Here is an 18,394-nt window from a genome sequence, read left to right on the forward strand (position 1 = left end):
ATTTAACAAGGCTTTCTAGAAATTGCATGACTGTTGCTAACTATTTATTTTATTGTGGATATGAATTGTGATTGCCTTGGAGAGGTTATTATTTTATGTGGTTGAGCAAGTTGGAGGGAATCCTGCTGAGAACAAGCTGCCCAGCTGATCTCTCCCTTTCTTGAAAAGAAAACCCTCTATATTAGTTCAGGATGAAATCTAATTCTTCCTTTGCAAAAGTGATTGAGAGAACACTTCAAGATTGCATTTCTGGAGTAACCTGTATTTCCTAGACCCAGAGAGAACACTGCACAATTAACAACTTAACCATGTTGCCAGGACATCGGAGCAACAGACTCTGGAATGTTCCATGCTTTGTCTTTTTGCATTCAAGCATAACCAATTGGCCAAAGTATGTTTCCTTTTCAGAAAACCCCCCAATCTTTGCAGAGAAATCTACTTTTTACTACTTTTTCTGGAGAGTGAGAGAGCGAGGAGGGAAAGAGAGCATGAGAGAGAGACAGCGAGAAAGAGGATGAGGGAGAGACTGTTTTGGAGACGTTTAGGAAGATAAATATTTATACTGCTGTATTACTGACTGAATATGTTAATCAGGTATTGCATGTTAATTAAGTTTCATTTTGGTACTAAAGCAATGATTGTGTTTATTAATAAATCTAGTTGATAGATATTGATATCTAAACTGATATAGATAAGGTATTTAATTGGTCATCTTGATAACTTGAAAAAATATACTGATGTTATGCTGTGACCCATGGAATAGTGGGTCTGGAGCAAAAGCAGACTCCTCCAGCCTCGGTTGTAACATGAACAAATAATGACTGTGACCAAAGACTAACATTTGACTAGTTATTGTGATGCAGCATTTGCAAGTATGGAAGCAACTGTTGAGCCACACACTAAGGTAAAGTAGGTTACGTGAGCAGTTTTATGCAAATATTAATTATGAAGCACAATAAAGTTTGAAGATATCCAACATATTATCAGGATAGATCAAGAATATAAATGATAATTTGTCCTTTTTTGCTTGGAAGAAAGTAGGCAAAGGAAGAATGGGCAGAAACTCCCATGTCAAACTAAAAATTCTGGACCATATCTGATTCAAATTGGATATCAAATAGTGGACAAACCATCTGTAACCAGGCTGTCCAGTAAATAAACTATTGAATAGCTTGAATCCACTTTCATTCAATTTTCACCAGAAATGTTGGAGTACACACTCTTTTAGGAAAAAAACTAAGTTTACCAGCCATTCATTCACATATTACAAATGGAATAGAAATTGGGCATGTTCGATTTTTAGGCAAATGCTCAATCTTGTCTGTGCTTATGATATTCATAGCATTCATATAATTCCTTCCAGCTGGGCTTAGGTCCAGGAACATAACCTTTGTAAAACTCCACTTCTATCAATGACAACTGTTGTTGCTGCCACTTCATTGGAATAAAGCAACCACAACAGAATTGAAGAGGATTGCAATAGACATCTGTGTTATTACTCCACTCCTGCTATACCTGGTGTTATCCCATCCTTTGAATATTGCCTCACAACGGAAGAATTTAATGCAATAAACAATTCAATGCATTGGTTACTCACTTAATAAACACAGATTCCTCAACAGGGTTTCAACAAATGACTGGCTGCCCAAATAATTTGAGTACAACAATGCTACTTAAACTATGTTTCTGACCTATTAGTACCATGAAGTCCACTAAAGGAGTGATCTATTTTCTAAATTAGAACTTTCTTTTCATTATTGCTAAAGCTCAGTTGGCTGGACGGCTGGTTTGCAGTGCAGAGTAACACCAGCAGCATGGGTTCAACTCCTGCATCATCTGAGGTTACTATGAAGATCTCTTCTTTTGCCTGTGGCATGGTGTAAGGTATCAGAAGCACTATACATCACATCCAATTATAACTGGCCTAACTAAACAATTTTCTGAAATTCACTGGCTCATGGTTATAATGGCTTTTCTGAAGTCTGAAACTAGGAATTGAGGCCCTTTTATTTTAAGCACTCCTGTGTTTTTGAAGCAAAACTAATAGTGTTAAAAAGTATATAAAAATAATTATGGGAAGATGACATTGTTTTGGAATTGTAGAGATAGACTTTTTGCATATACAGGACACTAGAATGCAAAGCAAAAATTAAAATTTCATCCTGGATCTCCTTCCCATCAATTTTGGTCCGGGTAATAGTCAACAATCCAATTTCCACTGGCTCTGAATCCAAGCTGTTCCTCTAGTGTACTTTCGGCAAGAATCCTAGACAAATAGCTGTTTGCCCATCCAAAACTATTGTTAGCTGTATCCTAACTTGCATCAAGTTCCATTCTCTCTATGCTCACTGACCTCCACTGTCTCCTGGTCCAGCAATGCCCAAAATTTACAACTCTTCTCCAGATGCTCAAATCCCTCTATTGTCTCTCCCATAATTCCAGAACCTCCTTCAACACTACAGAGCCCGAAAATATTCCCTGAGAACACAATATTTCTCTAATGCCGACCTCTTGCGCACTCAAAAGCTCCTTTATGCTGCCATTAGTAGCAGTTACGACAGGTCTCTGATGTTCTTATTCAATCTACCTCTTGCTCTTCTGGTGCCATCTGAAGCCTACTTGTTTGATTAAACTTTTGGCCATTGTTAATCAAAATCTCTGCTCTTTGCCTCGGTGTCCCCTTTTTGTCCAAATGCCATTAGTTGTTTCACTACATCCAAGATATAATGTAAATTCAAGTTGGTAGCGGTGATACCAGAGTTCAGAATTCATTCAAGTTCATTATAGATCTGGCATGCAACCCAAGCCAAATTTAGCCTAGGCGACAAGGGGATTCATTCTAGTGTCCTGTATATGCAAAAAGTCTATCTCTACAATTCCAAAACAATGTCATCTTCCCATAATTGTGTCTCACAATGCACTACACATTTTCTTCCATTGGAAGTATAACCAAAATAGAGATGTTTTTAAACCATTTTCCTCTAAATATGGAAGTACTTCATATACTCGGGAAGTTAAGATACACGAAGCTTTTCTTCCCAACATTTATTTTATGTTTTACACTCCAAATCTCCGAACTATACATCCAACTTTTCACCACACTAAAATAAAATCAAATGTTTTCGGCATTATCAGTATCTGAGCTGAGGATGTATCAGAATGTTAACTCTAATGACTTGATTCACCTTCAACCAAAGGCTGAACATGCGTAGTTGCCCAACCAGTGCGTCTAATAGAAATGGTCAATGCTGAAACATTTGTCTGTCAAAGTTACTTACAGTGACATAAATAAATAATACACAAGAAGGGAGGCTCCTCTTCATCTTCAATGTGCATTGACCCTAATAAGAAAAAGCAAGGCTCAATGAAAGATTAATAATAAACAATTAACATCCATTTAAGCATCATTTGTACTCAGGAAATAATCAGAGCAGACAGCATGAGACCAAGGGTGGAGGAATCCACGTAAACTTTCACACGTCATTTCACCTACAACACCTCATGTGGATTCAAGCCTGGCTCGTGGGTTGAAAATCCCTCGTTGCTGGCTGCAAACCTATCATGTGAAACGCTTAACAGAACAGTGGCAAACAACCATTCGCAGCTGTTGTTCTTAAGCACTGCGGCCCAAAAGTGTAATCGAGACTTTTTAACCAATTTAGATGTATATCTAAATTAGTGAGAACATTGATTGAAACTTCATATGAAGTCATTTTCTTATAATGCACACCTGCCATAGAACTTCACCCAGAGCTCAAAACATGAAAATAATCTCTAGAATATCTGTCAGTAAATTCAGCATAATCCTTCAAACATGTTCAGCTCTTTGTGGGAATGTAAGAACACTAGGTCTTCCAAATCTCACATTCAGTCCAGGCATGTGGTCCAACAGGATGAGACGTAGAGGGAATGACTTGTGAAAAAGAAAACAGAAATACTAAATGGCCTAAAAGTTTGAAGAATTTTAATATGATAGGAAAAAAACAAATGCAAGAATTGGTGGACGGAGGAAACAACAGGAATTTTTGTTTCCCTCCTGTCTTCCTGTTTGGATAATCTTTCTCCTCTCCAACAGCTCTATGGTCTTGATTACACATTTGAAATAAGATTCAACGTTGTCCATCAGGTGAGTCTTCAGCTGGAGAAAGTGTGGGTCAGGCACCCGACCTGAAACATCAACCTTCCTGCTCCTCTGATGCTGCCTGGCTTGCTGTGTTCCTCCAGCTCCACACTGTGTTATACCTAATACCTCAGCATGGGCTACCACTTCCAGAAGGAAGGGGAAATATCAGAGGATTTTTTTTCTTTAAAACATCATGCACCACAGCAAGTGGTTGATTTTATAGAATCCCCACAGAGTGGAAACAGGCCATTTGGCCAACAAGTCCACACAAGCATTCTGAAGACCACTCCCTAACCCTATTTTTCCCATTGCTAACACGCCTAACCTACATATCCATGAACACTACGGACAATTTAGCGCAGCTATCCACCAATCCACCTAACTTGCACATCTTTGGACTCTGGGAGGAAACCAGAGCACCCGGAGAAAACCCACTCCAAACATGGGGAGAACGTGCAAACTCCACACAGACAGTCAGTCGAAACTGAAATCAATCCTGGATCCTTGGCACTGTGAGGCAGCAATGCTAACCACTGAGCCACCATGCCACTTGGTCGTGAACCATTCAGAACAATGCCCAACGTTTCTTTGAATCATTTCTCATGTTTAACATTTAGCTCCTCATTTTAACATAATTGAAATAAAGTACCTCTAGCAATGTAGTACTTCCTCTGTACGGCACTGAAATGCCAATTTTGACATTGAAATTTTAACACAAAAGAAAATTGTGCTGACTAGCCACATAATAAGGTTGAGTGTGTCTATTGTCCATAATTTCCTATGAAAGTAATGCCAGACTAATGATGCTTGCCATTACTTATGTGCAAAAGTACAATATCCTCAGACAAGGCATATGCTTGATTAAACATGGAACTCCAATAGTTGCTGTTGCAAAGCTAATGGCTAAGCAGCACATTTTTGTCTGGCTCACCAATGAAATGTGGTAAGCAGCATGATGTTGCTGCATTTGCATGGCAGATACCTTTTGAATGGTGAGTTGGCCACAGGATCACAACCTTCTGGGCATCCAGATTTCTAAAACAAGAACACCTGCAAAAGGAGATAGAAAGATGGTGTACATTGACCCTGACAAACAGGAGACAGGCTCTGACAGCAATGACACCTGGAGGATAATTGTTTGGATGGGCATTGGTAGAGGCGAGCAGAAATGAAAAGCTGAACTGGCCACAAAGACGACCCAGGGAAAACAGAATCAGCTCCTTCTCACCTCAGTCTTCCTCAGCAGCAAATGTGGCAGAGATTGCCATCTCGGAGTGGGGGACTCCTGAGATACACTCGGGTATGGTCCACACAAAGGCAACCACCATGGTGTAAATCACCATCTTACGAGATAGAAATGTGTCACAGTGGCAAATAGGAATGAACCTTAGAGCTAGACACTTGTGACACAAGGAGCCTGTTTTGATACCACGTAACGCTTTAATTCATGCATATTTTAAAATTGAAGGAATGTGATTTATTTATCCTTTTTGATCCCTTTCGCTCCCTTAACCCAATCTTTCTTCCCCTCTTTTTCATTACTGGATGTGGCATTGAATTTAGTCACTCAAATTTATATGTTTCTTCTCAATCCTTGCCCCATTCACTTCACGATGATAGATTAAGGAGACACAGTAGTTTGCTGTTCACTCCTAGTTGAAGAGTTTCTCTTGCAGCAACATTATCCACTGGCATATCCAGCAACATATAGCTCAAAGTCAATATTAAAAATGCCATGCCACGTCCAGCTAATGACTGAAAATGTTACATTCACTCCTGCAACAATTTGTAGCCCCTTATGACATGAGGAGAAAAAGGGAAGATCACAATATAAGGTTTCAATTTAAATAAGTCAAACTTTCCACTGGATGAAAAATAAATTTAATAGAGTAAACTTGGTTGAACTGTTAATGAGTTAATCTACAAACAGTGCAAAGCATTCAAAGGATTTGTAAGATCCAATACTGGTTGGGTCCCTACTCTTAAAATGAAAGCCACCACTTTTGTTAAGCAAATCATGGTCAACAAATGAGGCAAGCTAAGGGAAGAGGCTTACAAAGATACAAAGAAATCCAACAGCCTGGGAAGCCACATAAGATACCAAGCAGTAAGAGGTACCAAAAGAGAATGAAAAACAAAACTATTTGCAAGTGTAATCAAAACTGACAAGTTTTATATTTATTGCAGATGTAAGACTCTCTGAATTCAGGGTTCATAACTTATATTGCAAATGTCACAACATTATTTTAAAAAGTCAAGGAGAGAGAAACCAGATAACTGCAGAAAAATCCAATAACCAATAGTTGCGATGAAGTTACTGAAATCTGTTATCAGGTACAGAGTGAGGGTTGTTACAATATTAACTTTTTGTTGCTGAAACAAAGAAGGAAATCGGGACAAACTGGATAAGCTAATGTCCTGTTTTTAAGCTGTGGCATTCTATCGTCAAATGATTCTTTCAGTTACAATAAAAAACAAATCTAATTTAACAGTAAAATGTAAATAACATGTCCCCTTGATTGTAACTTTTGCTGACAGTACAAATAGGTTGAAAGATAGTTCCCAAACTGTCATATCACTGCATTGGTTCCATGCTGATCACTGGTTTGTTTTGTCTAATACAGCATCAGTTACAGTTCTGAGGAACGGTGTCAGAACTGATTGTGAAGAAGGGTCACTGGACTTGAAATGTTAACTGTTCCCCTCCGCAGATGCTGTCAGGCCTGCTGAGTTACTCCTGCAATTTTGTTCTTGTATAACTTTAATCCAATTTGGTTCATCATTGTGTGTCTCAGGATGCCTTGTACAACAAATGACATTACAACACTCTAGTACTGAGTTATAAAATAATTTAGATGGTAACTATGATATTTTTTCCTTTATGCAAAACCTCTACAGTTAGCCTGATTTACAAGATCTGCTTTGAATATAACTACACCTCATTCACAAAGGGAAAGCTGAACAACGAGCTAGAAGAGCCAATGCTTTAATTCTTACATGGAATATCAGCACCACTAATAAGTCCTGTAATTTGTTGCCCTCCCGAATTTGTCTTTGAACTGAGTTATATCCTTGGCCACTTCAGGGGTCTGTTAGGAGTCAGCCACACTGCTGTGGATCTGGAGACAAGTGTAAGCCAGACCACGTAAGGGTGGTCCCTGTAGGATATTAGTGAACCTTGATTTTATACAATGAACTACAGTTTCTTTCAAGTCACCATTACTGAAACCAGGTTTAGATTCGAGATTTATCAACATACCCTCAAAAGCCTCGATTACTGCAGGGGTAGGAAATGCTGGCCTAGCCAGTGAAACCCACATCCCTTCAATGATTTAAAAAAAGGATTAGAGTAGTAGTAATATTGTACCACATTCCCAAGAATGCACTAAGCACCCCAAGCAGAGATGCTGTGGGAAGCAACATTCTATTTTTTCCACATGACGAAAGATTTAAGGGTGAAATGTGGTGTATTGAGATATTTCCTTCTTTGAGATACTGATGCAAAAGCATATTTGAAAACTGGTGCTTTGTTTTGGTCTGATCAGTCTAGATTGCAGGGCAATATAAAGTAATTTGCAAAATTATGCAAAACAAAGAGAACAATTTCCAAGTGTTGAGTGATCAAGAACAAGGGACCATAAATGTAAGAGATTTTGACCAGAGGACAAGAGAAACAGACATATATGGACAGTTGTACAACTGTGGAATACACTACCACTGTTAGTGAATGAGTTAAAAAAAACTATTAGTATGTATGACATAAATCGCTGAGAGAAAAGGGATTGAATGGATATGAAAACAGGGTGGTTAAACATGATCAGGACTATTTATTCATGGAAGGTAAATGTTGACATGCCCTAGTTGGACCAAAGGCCAGGTTCAATACTAAAATCTCTATTTTTGTGCCAAGTAATTGTGTTACTTCTTTTATTACATAATGATAAATGATTTATTTTTGAACTGGACAGTATTAAAAATTCTTTTCTCTTCTAGGTCGTCAGCAGATAGTAAATAACATCTGCAGGACCAAAGTGTTTATTTTGCCAATAGATAAGATAAGGCGAAACCATATACTAAACAGATGCTATTGTGTCATCATCAGCATTTCCAAGCACTTGTACCTACACTCACTGAAACGGGATTGAACCTGGAAATAATGCACTTTTCTGCTTCATTATTTCAGTTAGCACAAAGTATTACATATTTAGGTCCCCAGGGTATGTAACAATTTCATTTAATTGTTTATTCTTGTTTCTAGGTATGCTTAATGCTTAAATTAATAATTTAGTCTGACTTAGAATCTGCCCTGATTTAAAGACAAGATTACAGTGGATTTATGTGCTATTTCTGATGCATTCCTCAAAAGATCATTATGCCACATGCTAAGGTCAAGCTTCACTTCTTTGGAAATATAGACTGCTCTGTGAAATCTAAGTTTGATCAATGATGGGAGAGCCAAGGACATCAGTGCAATAGATAAGGCAGAATCATTTGCAGCCATCTTGAAATACTGAGTGGATAAACCATCTTGGCCTTCTCCAGAGGTTCCCCATTGAACAGATGCCAGTCTTCAGTTAATTTGATTCACTCCTCATGACATCACAAAATGGTCAGATGCACTGGATACTGCAAAGGTCATGGGCCCTGACAACATTCTGACAACAGTACTGAAGGCTTGTGCTCAGGTAGCTGCTATAACTGTAGGCAAGCTGTTCCAGTACAGTTACAATAAGGGAATTTAGCAGACAATGGGGAAGATTGCCCAGATATGTCCTGTACACAAAAAGCAGGAGAAATCCAACTCCACCAATTACCACCCCATCGGTCTACTCTTGATCCTCAGTAAGGTGATGTAAGGAGTCATCGACAGTGCCTTCAATCAGCATTTTCTTTGTTGTAACCTGCTCACTAATGTTCAGTTTGAGTTTTGCCTGGGCCACTGAGCTCATGACCTCATTACAACCTTGGTTCAAATATGGACAAAAGAGATGAAGTCCAGAGGTGAGGTGTGAGTGAATGCCCTTGCTATCAAGGCTTAAGTTAACCAACTGTGGCATCAAGGAGCTCTAGCAAAACTGGAGACAATGGAAAATCAGAACAAAACTCTTCACGGGTCAAAGTCGTATCCAGCACAAAAGAAGACGATTACAGTTGCTGTAGATAACTTATCTCAACTTCAAGACATCTCTGCAGGAATTCCTCAGGGTAGTGTCGTAAGCTCAGCCGGCTTTAACTGCTTCATCAATGACCTTCCCTCTATCATAAAGTCAGAGGTGGGACTGTTTGCTGATGATTGCATAATGTTCAGCCACATTCACAACTACTGGCATACTGAAACCATTCAGATTGAAAAGTACCAAGGCCTGAAAAACATCCAGGTAAGTAACATTTGTACCACACAAGTGCCCATCTGCATCTCCAACAAGACATTATAGTCATAGCTCCTTGATGTTCAATGGCATGACCATTAATTACTCCTCCACTATCAACATCCTAGGCATTACCATTGATCAAAAACTGAACTAGACTAGCCACATAAACACTGTGGCTACCTGATCAGGTCAGAGTACAGGAATCCAGCAGCAAGTAACTCACCTCCTGACTTCCAAAGCCTGTCCACCATCTACAACACACAAGTCAGGAGAGTACTGGAATACTCCTCACTTGGATCAGTGCAGCTCCAACAACTTTTGAAAAGCTGGATAACATCCACACAAAAAAGCAGGCAGCCCACTTGACTGGCACCACAACTACAAACAGTCACTCCCTCTATCATCAACACTCAGTAGCAGCAGTGTGGACATCTACAACATGCACTGCAGATATTCACTGAAGATCCTTAGGCAACATCTACCAAACCTATGACCACTATGAACTAGAAGGACAAGGGCAGCAGAAATATGGGAACAGCACTACCTGCAAGTTCCCCTCCAAGCCCCTCAACACTCTGACTTCAAAATATATCATTGTTTCTTCAGTGTCATTGGGTCACAATTTTGAAACCCTCTCCCTAATGGCATTGTGGGTCTACCTACAGAAAATGGGCTGCAGCAGTTCAAGAAGGCAGCTCACTACCATTTTCTCATGGGCAACTAGAGATTGGCAATAAATGCTGGTGACACCCAATTTGCATAAATGAATAAAAAAGACCTGTGATTGATAGATTTTGCTAGACCATAGCATTAAATGATATGGAACCACGCCAAATCGATGCAGTTGGGATACATATTTATTTCAAAATATACTTTAATCATAAATAAATCTCTATATAGTCGCAAATGCAGTTTGGTTCAGGGATCCAGTTGAAATACAAATCAGCAACAATCTGACTGAATGGTCAACATAGTTCAAATTCTACGTTAAGTCCAGTAGCCATTTTAACCCTTCATATTTGATTGCACCTTAGTTTTGAGAAGCTCAGCAGATGCAGAGAATTCTTCCCTGGGTATGTTCAGGGGTGTAGACAATGGAAAGAGGAGATTCATCACACACAACATCCTGTTTTATATCTTGACTTTCAGAAGACATTTCTCAAAAGTTTTTCCGATGTTCATATTGGATTGGCTCTCTGAAGCTATTAGAGAATGTTGAAGAGTTTGAGAGATCCAGTAGGCAACAAGCTGTCACGTAAAGAATAAGTTAATTACTCGGGGACAAAAAACAGAAGTTGCTGGAAAAGCTCAGCAGGCAGCATCTGTGAAGAAAAAAATCAGGTTTAACGTTTCGGGTCCGGTGACCCTTCCTCAGAACTCTTGTGTGTATTAATTACTCGGGGAATTTACACTAGGCGCGGAATGGTTAGTGAACACCAGTAACTACTGTCACAACACTGTAAAACTACTGTGGGACAAATTATTTCTGTTCATTTAACCACGTGTTGCTGTTAGCCAATGCACAGACTAAAACATGAACTGATGCAGTGTTTAATCTTCTTACATTGAGTACAACCAGCCGGTTGTATTTGATTTCCTTTCTCAAAGGAAATAAGCTAAAATGCAGTCGAGTGTTCTCCGTTAATCACTGTCCCCTTCCTTTCTGGTAAAAGGGGGAGTACGGCACAACTGATTTTCGTTCTTCTAACCCAGTTCAAATTTATCAACGTCCGACAAAGCTTGTGACCGCAAGCGTCTGTTTCAGTCTGATATTAATCATTCTGTGGTCAATAAGGGAAGTGTCGTACTCTAATACTACAGAGAGTTGCTAACGATGCATTTTCTTTGTCACCAAAAGAGACCCACATCGGGCGAATCCTACCACCACTCCCGGGGAATCTCGATCCTGGACACCGGGACAAAATTCTAACAGCGCTGCGACTTTGGCTGCATTCCCAGTAATCTGCTGTCCTGGAAGTTACCTCAACCTAGAATCGTCAAACTTCCTGTGCTTCCGAGAACTAACCCACCGCCGTGTCATTCAGCGCGTGTAGCCCATTTAAACAAATCCCCGTGACATTTGACACGGCCACGATAATTTGATCCCCTCCCCAGTTAAATTAGCGGCTAAAAAGACCCCAAAAGGGTAAAAACAGCGCCGTTTACAGTCATCATTTTTATCTCTCGGTATGTCCAAGTGTTTTCCAGTCAGTAGGGGTTACGTACGAGCTATTTCCTTAGCTCTGTTTTATGTTTAAAACGTAGACAGCTGAAATAAAAATCAAGAACTGCCTTTAGGTGGAGAGGTAACCTTTCATAACGACAGTGCTGATGACAGGGCTGAAATTAAATTCTTTCCCTCTACTGTCAGACCAGCATTTCCTGCACTTAAAATCAGATTACACGCTTGCAACAAAAGTCTAACCATTGAACCTCCCGAGCATCCCAAAGGAAACATTTCTATTTTGAGAAAGTGTACCTTTGTGCTGGATTTCATGTTTTAGGGGAACAGGTTTCTGGTTGATGTTTCGGAATTTTGTTAACAGACTCAATCTTCTACATGTAGATACCAGCGCACAGGCAAATTCAAATTATCTTCCATTTACATCACAGATTAAATCGTGACAATCCGGTTTTAAATCGAGGGTCGAAAACAGGTCACAACCGGAACTAACTCCCCCAGCCCCTCCGGAATGGAAAAAATAGTAACAACTGAACCTTGAAAAAAATGCATACTTGGGCCGATCTTTCCCAAACAGGATGCCGTCTAAGGTAGTTTCCAAACTGTCCGATCGGGGACTGTGGAATGGGATAAGAGAGTCCCGAACATACCACTTGCCCCATGTCCAGACTTACCAGTGGGGGAAGTAGGGGGAGCAAATCAATGAAGGCTTGGATGGCATGGACCCTGCTCCATACAATCGCCCCTCCAGCCGCTACTCAATTCACGATCTACAATGAAACGATACCCCCATCTCGTCAAATAGACTTCAAATTCTGTACCTGGTGTGTGTCATTCTCGCTCATTCATTCACCCACTCATATTACATTGTGACCGTGACAACAAAAGAACAACTCACTTGTCGACTTTGACGTGCACGTGTTGCGAGTTGCTGTGCCCCCAGCTGCCCTATCTTCACACTCTGCCCTGTCTCCTGGCTCTGGCGCTGCTGCCAGTCTCGAACTCGCTTTGTAACCACCCGCGTTCCGGGTAAGCGGCTGACGTCACCCGACAGATACGCCCCTCCCTGGGACTTCGCCCCCGCCCACTCACGTCATCGCGCAGAGCCCCGCCCCTAATCTGACAAGAAAGTGCCCCGACTCAAGAGCTCAAAACTTAGCATTAACCCGTTCAGAGAAGTTATTATACTCCTCTGCAACAGGCGGGGTTTGAACCCCGGGGTCTCCTGGCTCAGAGGTAGGAACAATACCACTATGCCATAAGAGTCTCAGAGCCCAAGCCCCCGGCTCTTGGCAGCAGTGTCGATGAGGTGACTCAGTGTGTGATCGGTGGGGATTTACTGGATTCTTCCCGCCCCTTTCTCTGACCTGCTTTGACCCGTGTGCCTTGAGGCTGCTGGAAATTCTGTTGGAAACTTCAGTCATCGACAGCTACTGCGCAGAAAAACACCCTTCAGTCCATCAAGTCTGCACCAGTCAAAAATAAGTGCCTGACTATCCTAATCTAATTTTCCGGCTCTTGGCCCCATAACCTTGTGTGCCTTGACATTGTAAGTGCATAGCTAAATACTTCACAAATGTCATGAAGCTTTCTGCCTCTTCCACCCTTACAGGCAGTGAGTTCCAGATTCTCACCACAATGTGAGTGAAAAAAAAAACCCACACATTCCCTCTAAACTTCTTGCCCCTTAATTTAGATCTATACCCCCGTCATTGGTCCCTCCAAAAAGGGACCACATTGTCTATCCTATCTGGGTCCCTCGTATTCTTACATATCTCAATCATGCCCCCACTCAGTCTCCTCTGCTCCAAGGAAACCAACTCCAGTCTATCAAATCTTTCTCCATAACCAACACTCCAGCCCCGTCAACAACTTTGTAAATCTCTTCTGCACCCTCTCCAGTGCAATCACATTCTTCCTATAATGTGGATTTCAGAAAGGCACACAATACTCTAGCAATGGCGAAACGAATATTTTACACAGTTCCAGCACAATCTTCCTGCTCTTAAATTCTTTGCTTTGGTTAATAAAGGCAAGTATCCGATTTTCATACTTAACCACTTTATCTACCTGTCCTGTTACCTTCAGGGCCCAGTGGACATGCACACCAAAGTCTCTCTGATCCTCTGTGCTTCTCAGGGTCCTACCATTCGTCATGTATTCCCTTACCTTCCCTTATCACCTCACATTTATCCAGATTGAATTCCATTTGTCATTTCACTGACCAGCCCACCTGACCATAGAGTCGTAGAGTTGTACAGCATGGAACAGACCCTTTGATCCAACTCATCCACGCTGACCAGATATCCAAAATGAATCTAGTCCCATTTTCCAGAATTTAGCCCATACCCCTCTAAACCCTTCCTATTCATATACCCATACCATGCCTTTTAAATGTTGTACCAGTTTCCACCACTTCCTCTGGCAGCTCATTCCATACATACACCACCCTCTGAAAAAGCTGCCCCTTGGGTCCCTTTTAAATATTCCCCCTCTGACCCTAAACCTATGCCCTCTAGTTTTGGACTCCTCCACCCTGGTGAAAAGACTTTGTCTATTTACCCTATCCATGCCCCTCACGATTTTATAAACCTCTGTAAGGTCACCCCTCAGCCTCCGATGCTCCAGTATGTCTATATTCTTCTGGAATCTAAGGCATCGTCCTCATTATTTACCACCCCACCAATTTTCATATCATCCGCAAGCCTACTGATAACTCTCCTACATTCAAGTGTAAATTGTTTATATATACCACAACAGCGAGTTGTTATTCTATTCCTCTGGAACAGGTAGGACTTGAACCCTGGTCTCCTGGCTCATTGATCCCTGTGGAACCCCACTGGACACATTCTTCCAGCCACAAAAAGTCACAGTGTGACCATTTTCCTCTGCTTCCTGCCATTCAGCCAATTCTGGATACAATTTGCCAAATTTCCTTGGATCCCATAGACTCTTACACTTAATATCAATTTCCCATGCAGGACCTTATCGAAAGCTTTGTTGAAGTCCAAGTAAACTACATAAAAATCATTACCCTCACCTACACACCTGGTCACCTCTTAGAATCAAGTTGGTCAGACATGACCATCCCTTAACAAAGCCATGCTGACTGTTCTTGATTAATCCCTGCCATTCCACGTGCAAATTAATTCTGTTCCTCAGAATTGCATCCAATAGTTTCCCCATCGCTGAGGTTTGACTGACCTGTAGTTTCCTGGTTTATCCTTTGGTCCCTTCTTGAGTAACAATACAACATTGGAGTGCTCCAGTCCTCTGGCACCTCTCCCGTGGCCAGAGAGGGATGAAAATTAATGCCGGTGCCCCAGCTATTTCCTCCCTTGCCTCACTCAACAACCTGGGATACATTTCATCCACTTCTGGAGATTTATCTAGTATCTATGCTAATTTCTTCAATTAGATCACAGACCTCCCTGATTTCTGTGCCCATCTCATTGCTCTCACTAATGAACATTGACCGAATGTATTCGTTCAGAACCCTACCAACGTCCTCAGGCTACATGCACAAGTTTCAGAGACAACAAGGTGCAGGGCTGGATGAACACAGCAGGCCAAGCAGCATCATAGGAGCAGAAAGGCTGACGTTTCGGGCCTAGACCCTTCATCAGAAAATCTGTTTATGGTCTCTACTCTTTTCCCAGTTATCTGTTAATTTAACAAACAGAAAGAGTTGTATTGATGTAGTTCTTCAGCGAGGAGGTCTTTGGATGCAGTGGGTAGCTCCTCTGGCTTCTGGGATTGGAATGAATCATGAATCAATTGGCAAGGAGGGTGTGTTCCTAATGCAGCTAAACCTATTGTGAACTTGAGAATCCTTTCTACATAATCTAATTGCAGACAGTAAGGGTGTAACTATTTACTGGCCATGCCAGATAATAGAAATAAATCACAGCTTCTGGCATCGCTCTGGGCTGCAGCATGCATGTAAAAGTGTGTGTTTTTGCTGCAACTTGAACTCCTTGCAGGGCTCAAAAGCAGCAATGTTGTAATGACTAGATCATTTGTTTTTGTGATGCTGATTTTGGGATAAGTATTGACCAGTACACTGGAGGAGATTCTACTTCTTTCTTTTGAAATGCTGCTATGAGGTCTTCAGTGTTTCTCTGTGAGGCCAAACAGGGCCTCAATTTAATGTTGAAAATCGGCACCTCTGACAGCACAGTACTGTCTCAGTACTGCACTATGTTATGGACCAGACCAAACCCCTTCACAAATATTAAGAAGACAGTCTAGACCCTTACCTTTTTCTGATTTTAAAGGCAAATGCCAGGTGTTGCATTCCGGATACAATTCAATTAGTCAAACTCCCCATCTTGAAGCAAAGCACACTTTATTCATACACGATAGTTAAAATACAACAAAATAAAGAAGAAATTGGAATAACTTATTTCAATGGGAAAACTTAACAGGATAATAGATTATTTAACTACTCAACAGTAACTGTTCCAATATAGTAACATTCCATAAACATACCGCCTGGCAAAGGCACATTCAGTAAAATAGAAGGGTCTAGGCCCGAAACGTCAGCTTTCCTGCTCCTCTGATGCTGCTTGGCCTGCTGTGTTCATCCAGCCCTACACTTTGTTATCTCAGATTCTCCAGCATTTGCAGTTCCTACTATTTCAGTAAAATAGATTGTCTCACATGCAATTCTCCAGTCAAGGAGGAGAAATCATCAAGAAAACATCAAGAAAAATCTCTGAGAGAGTAGCAGAGAGAGATGTACTGCAGCTTCCAAACCCAGTTTCAAGATACCAGCAACTGTTGCTGAAAATCTAAAAGTATGAAAATCCTGGTTCTGTGGGAGCTTGACCACACCCATTCAGGCTCCTTCTATTCTGCAAATTTAAAATAAACAAGGCCTCACAAACTGATTACTTTATTGGATTCAAATAGACAGCTCCACCACATCTCTTCAAAAAAAAAGGACAAAATAACACCTCTTACATCCATAGTATCGTTGGAACTGGCATACCAGCCCTTAAGTTCTGAAAAGCTGAATGTCTTCATGAATAGTCCTCTGTTTTTAAAAATCTGAATTATGGGGTCTTGTTTTCAAAATTCTCAGGCAGTTCAACCAGAAAACAAAACTAATGATAACAAATGGCAATCCTAATGTTTAATCCCAAAAGCCTGTGAAGAAAAGTAAGAGGACAAACCTTCTAAAATTGTTGTGCTAGACAGTGCTTCCCATGTCACAGTAAGCCAATAAAGTACTTCTTGAACTGTAATCACTATTGCAATGTAGTAAATGCAGCACCAATTTCATACAGCAACCAGCAATGTGATAATGAACAAATAATTTGATTTTTATGTTGATTGCAGTATTAATATTGATAAGTTTTTGGAAATTATTCCCCACCTTTCTTCAAAATAGTACCTTGGATTTTTTTCTAACTCATTAAGTAAGCAGATGTGACCTTGGTTTAATACATCATCCAAAAGATGGTACCTGTGACAGTGCAGCATTCCCTCAATATTCTGCTGGCGTTTCAGCCTTCATTTTGTGCTTAATCTCTGGAGTGGCACTAAAATACGGTATCTTGTGTCTCGGAGGCAAGAACACTATTAACTGAGCCACAGCTCTCACGATGTGCAGCTAAGGGATAGGACTGAAATTGGGCAAAATGACATTAGGAGTGACAGGAGGGCGATGATAAGGATCTTCAAGTCTATTCCAGGGGCAGGGATTCTGGAGAATGTAGAAGATGACATGGGTGATATAATAGGTTGTGGCATTTTCAATGAGTTACACTGATTGTGGATCCAATGAGAAGAGCACTGGAGAAACTAAGCATATAATTAATAAAAGCTGCATAAGGTTCCCAGCAGGAGAACTGAGGTGGTCAGATTAAAGGTAGTTTTGGTGACAGATCAAACATGGCAAAGAGGCATGGCTTGAGATTCAGTGCATAAGAAAGTTCCATACATTTGGACTTAGCCCGAGGTGACAAATGGGGATGTTGATGGAATTGAGGCTACTGAAGATAAAGAAAATATTTTCAGTGCTTTTTCTATATTGGCTAGAGAAGTTATTGGCATTGCTGAAAAAAGGACATGCTGTTGAAACTTTTCAACCTGTGGTCACCAAGACATATACAAGAAAGTCAAAATTTAACAGGGAGTAACTATATATACTGTATAAGAAAATGGTGCTGATTGTTGGTAAGTCAACCCTGATTGTTTGAGGCATTGCAGAGACTCATTGTCATCTACCCTGGCCAAATTCATTTCTCCTGCAGAGGACAGGTCCCTGCATTTGATTACATGTGAGTTTTAGCAAGTGTAAGCATTGCAAGTCCAACTGATCACCTAACAATTTGGTGATATCAACCTTTTCAACGCCTTTTGAAATTTGGTGTTTTGGATCTTCCTGATGAGCATTAAACAAAAGCTTTGACAGCACCGCTACTGCCGCCGCCTACCCCGCTCCTCCTACCTCCGACGCCGGTCCGCCCATCACCGACGCGGACGCAACTCCACCCACCGCCGGCGCAACTCCGCCCACCGCCGACACCGGCACAACTCCGCCCGCCGCCGACGACGCTCCGCCCACAGCCGACGCCGCTCCGCCCACAGCCGACGCCGACGCAGCTCCGCCCACAGCCGACGCCGACGTAGCTCCGCCCACCACCTCCACAGCCAGCAGCTCCAGAGGAGACAGCAGCACCCAGCCCTGCCGAGTCTTCACCATCCCCC

The 18,394-nt window shown here is 41.2% G+C and overlaps 1 protein-coding gene across 3 annotated transcripts in view; it reads right to left on the minus strand.

The window, feature by feature from the left end:
• The window catches only part of relt (RELT TNF receptor), a 128,362-nt gene extending 115,696 nt beyond the window's left edge, over window positions 1-12,666 (minus strand). For all 3 annotated transcript variants that reach the window (XM_048597635.1, XM_020510459.2, XM_020510458.2), the window contains exons 1-2: window positions 12,576-12,666; window positions 3,279-3,341 (exon numbers count right to left, since the gene is read on the minus strand). In XM_048597635.1, coding sequence (XP_048453592.1) covers window positions 3,279-3,323 — 45 coding nt within the window. In that variant the 5' untranslated portion in view covers window positions 3,324-3,341; window positions 12,576-12,666. The remainder of the gene's footprint in view (window positions 1-3,278; window positions 3,342-12,575) is intronic.
• Between the last annotated feature and the right edge of the window lie 5,728 nt (window positions 12,667-18,394).

The sequence above is a fragment of the Rhincodon typus genome, chromosome 6, assembly GCF_021869965.1.
Source record: "Rhincodon typus isolate 14 chromosome 6, sRhiTyp1.1, whole genome shotgun sequence".
In the NCBI taxonomy this organism is placed as follows: Eukaryota; Metazoa; Chordata; class Chondrichthyes; order Orectolobiformes; family Rhincodontidae; genus Rhincodon; species Rhincodon typus.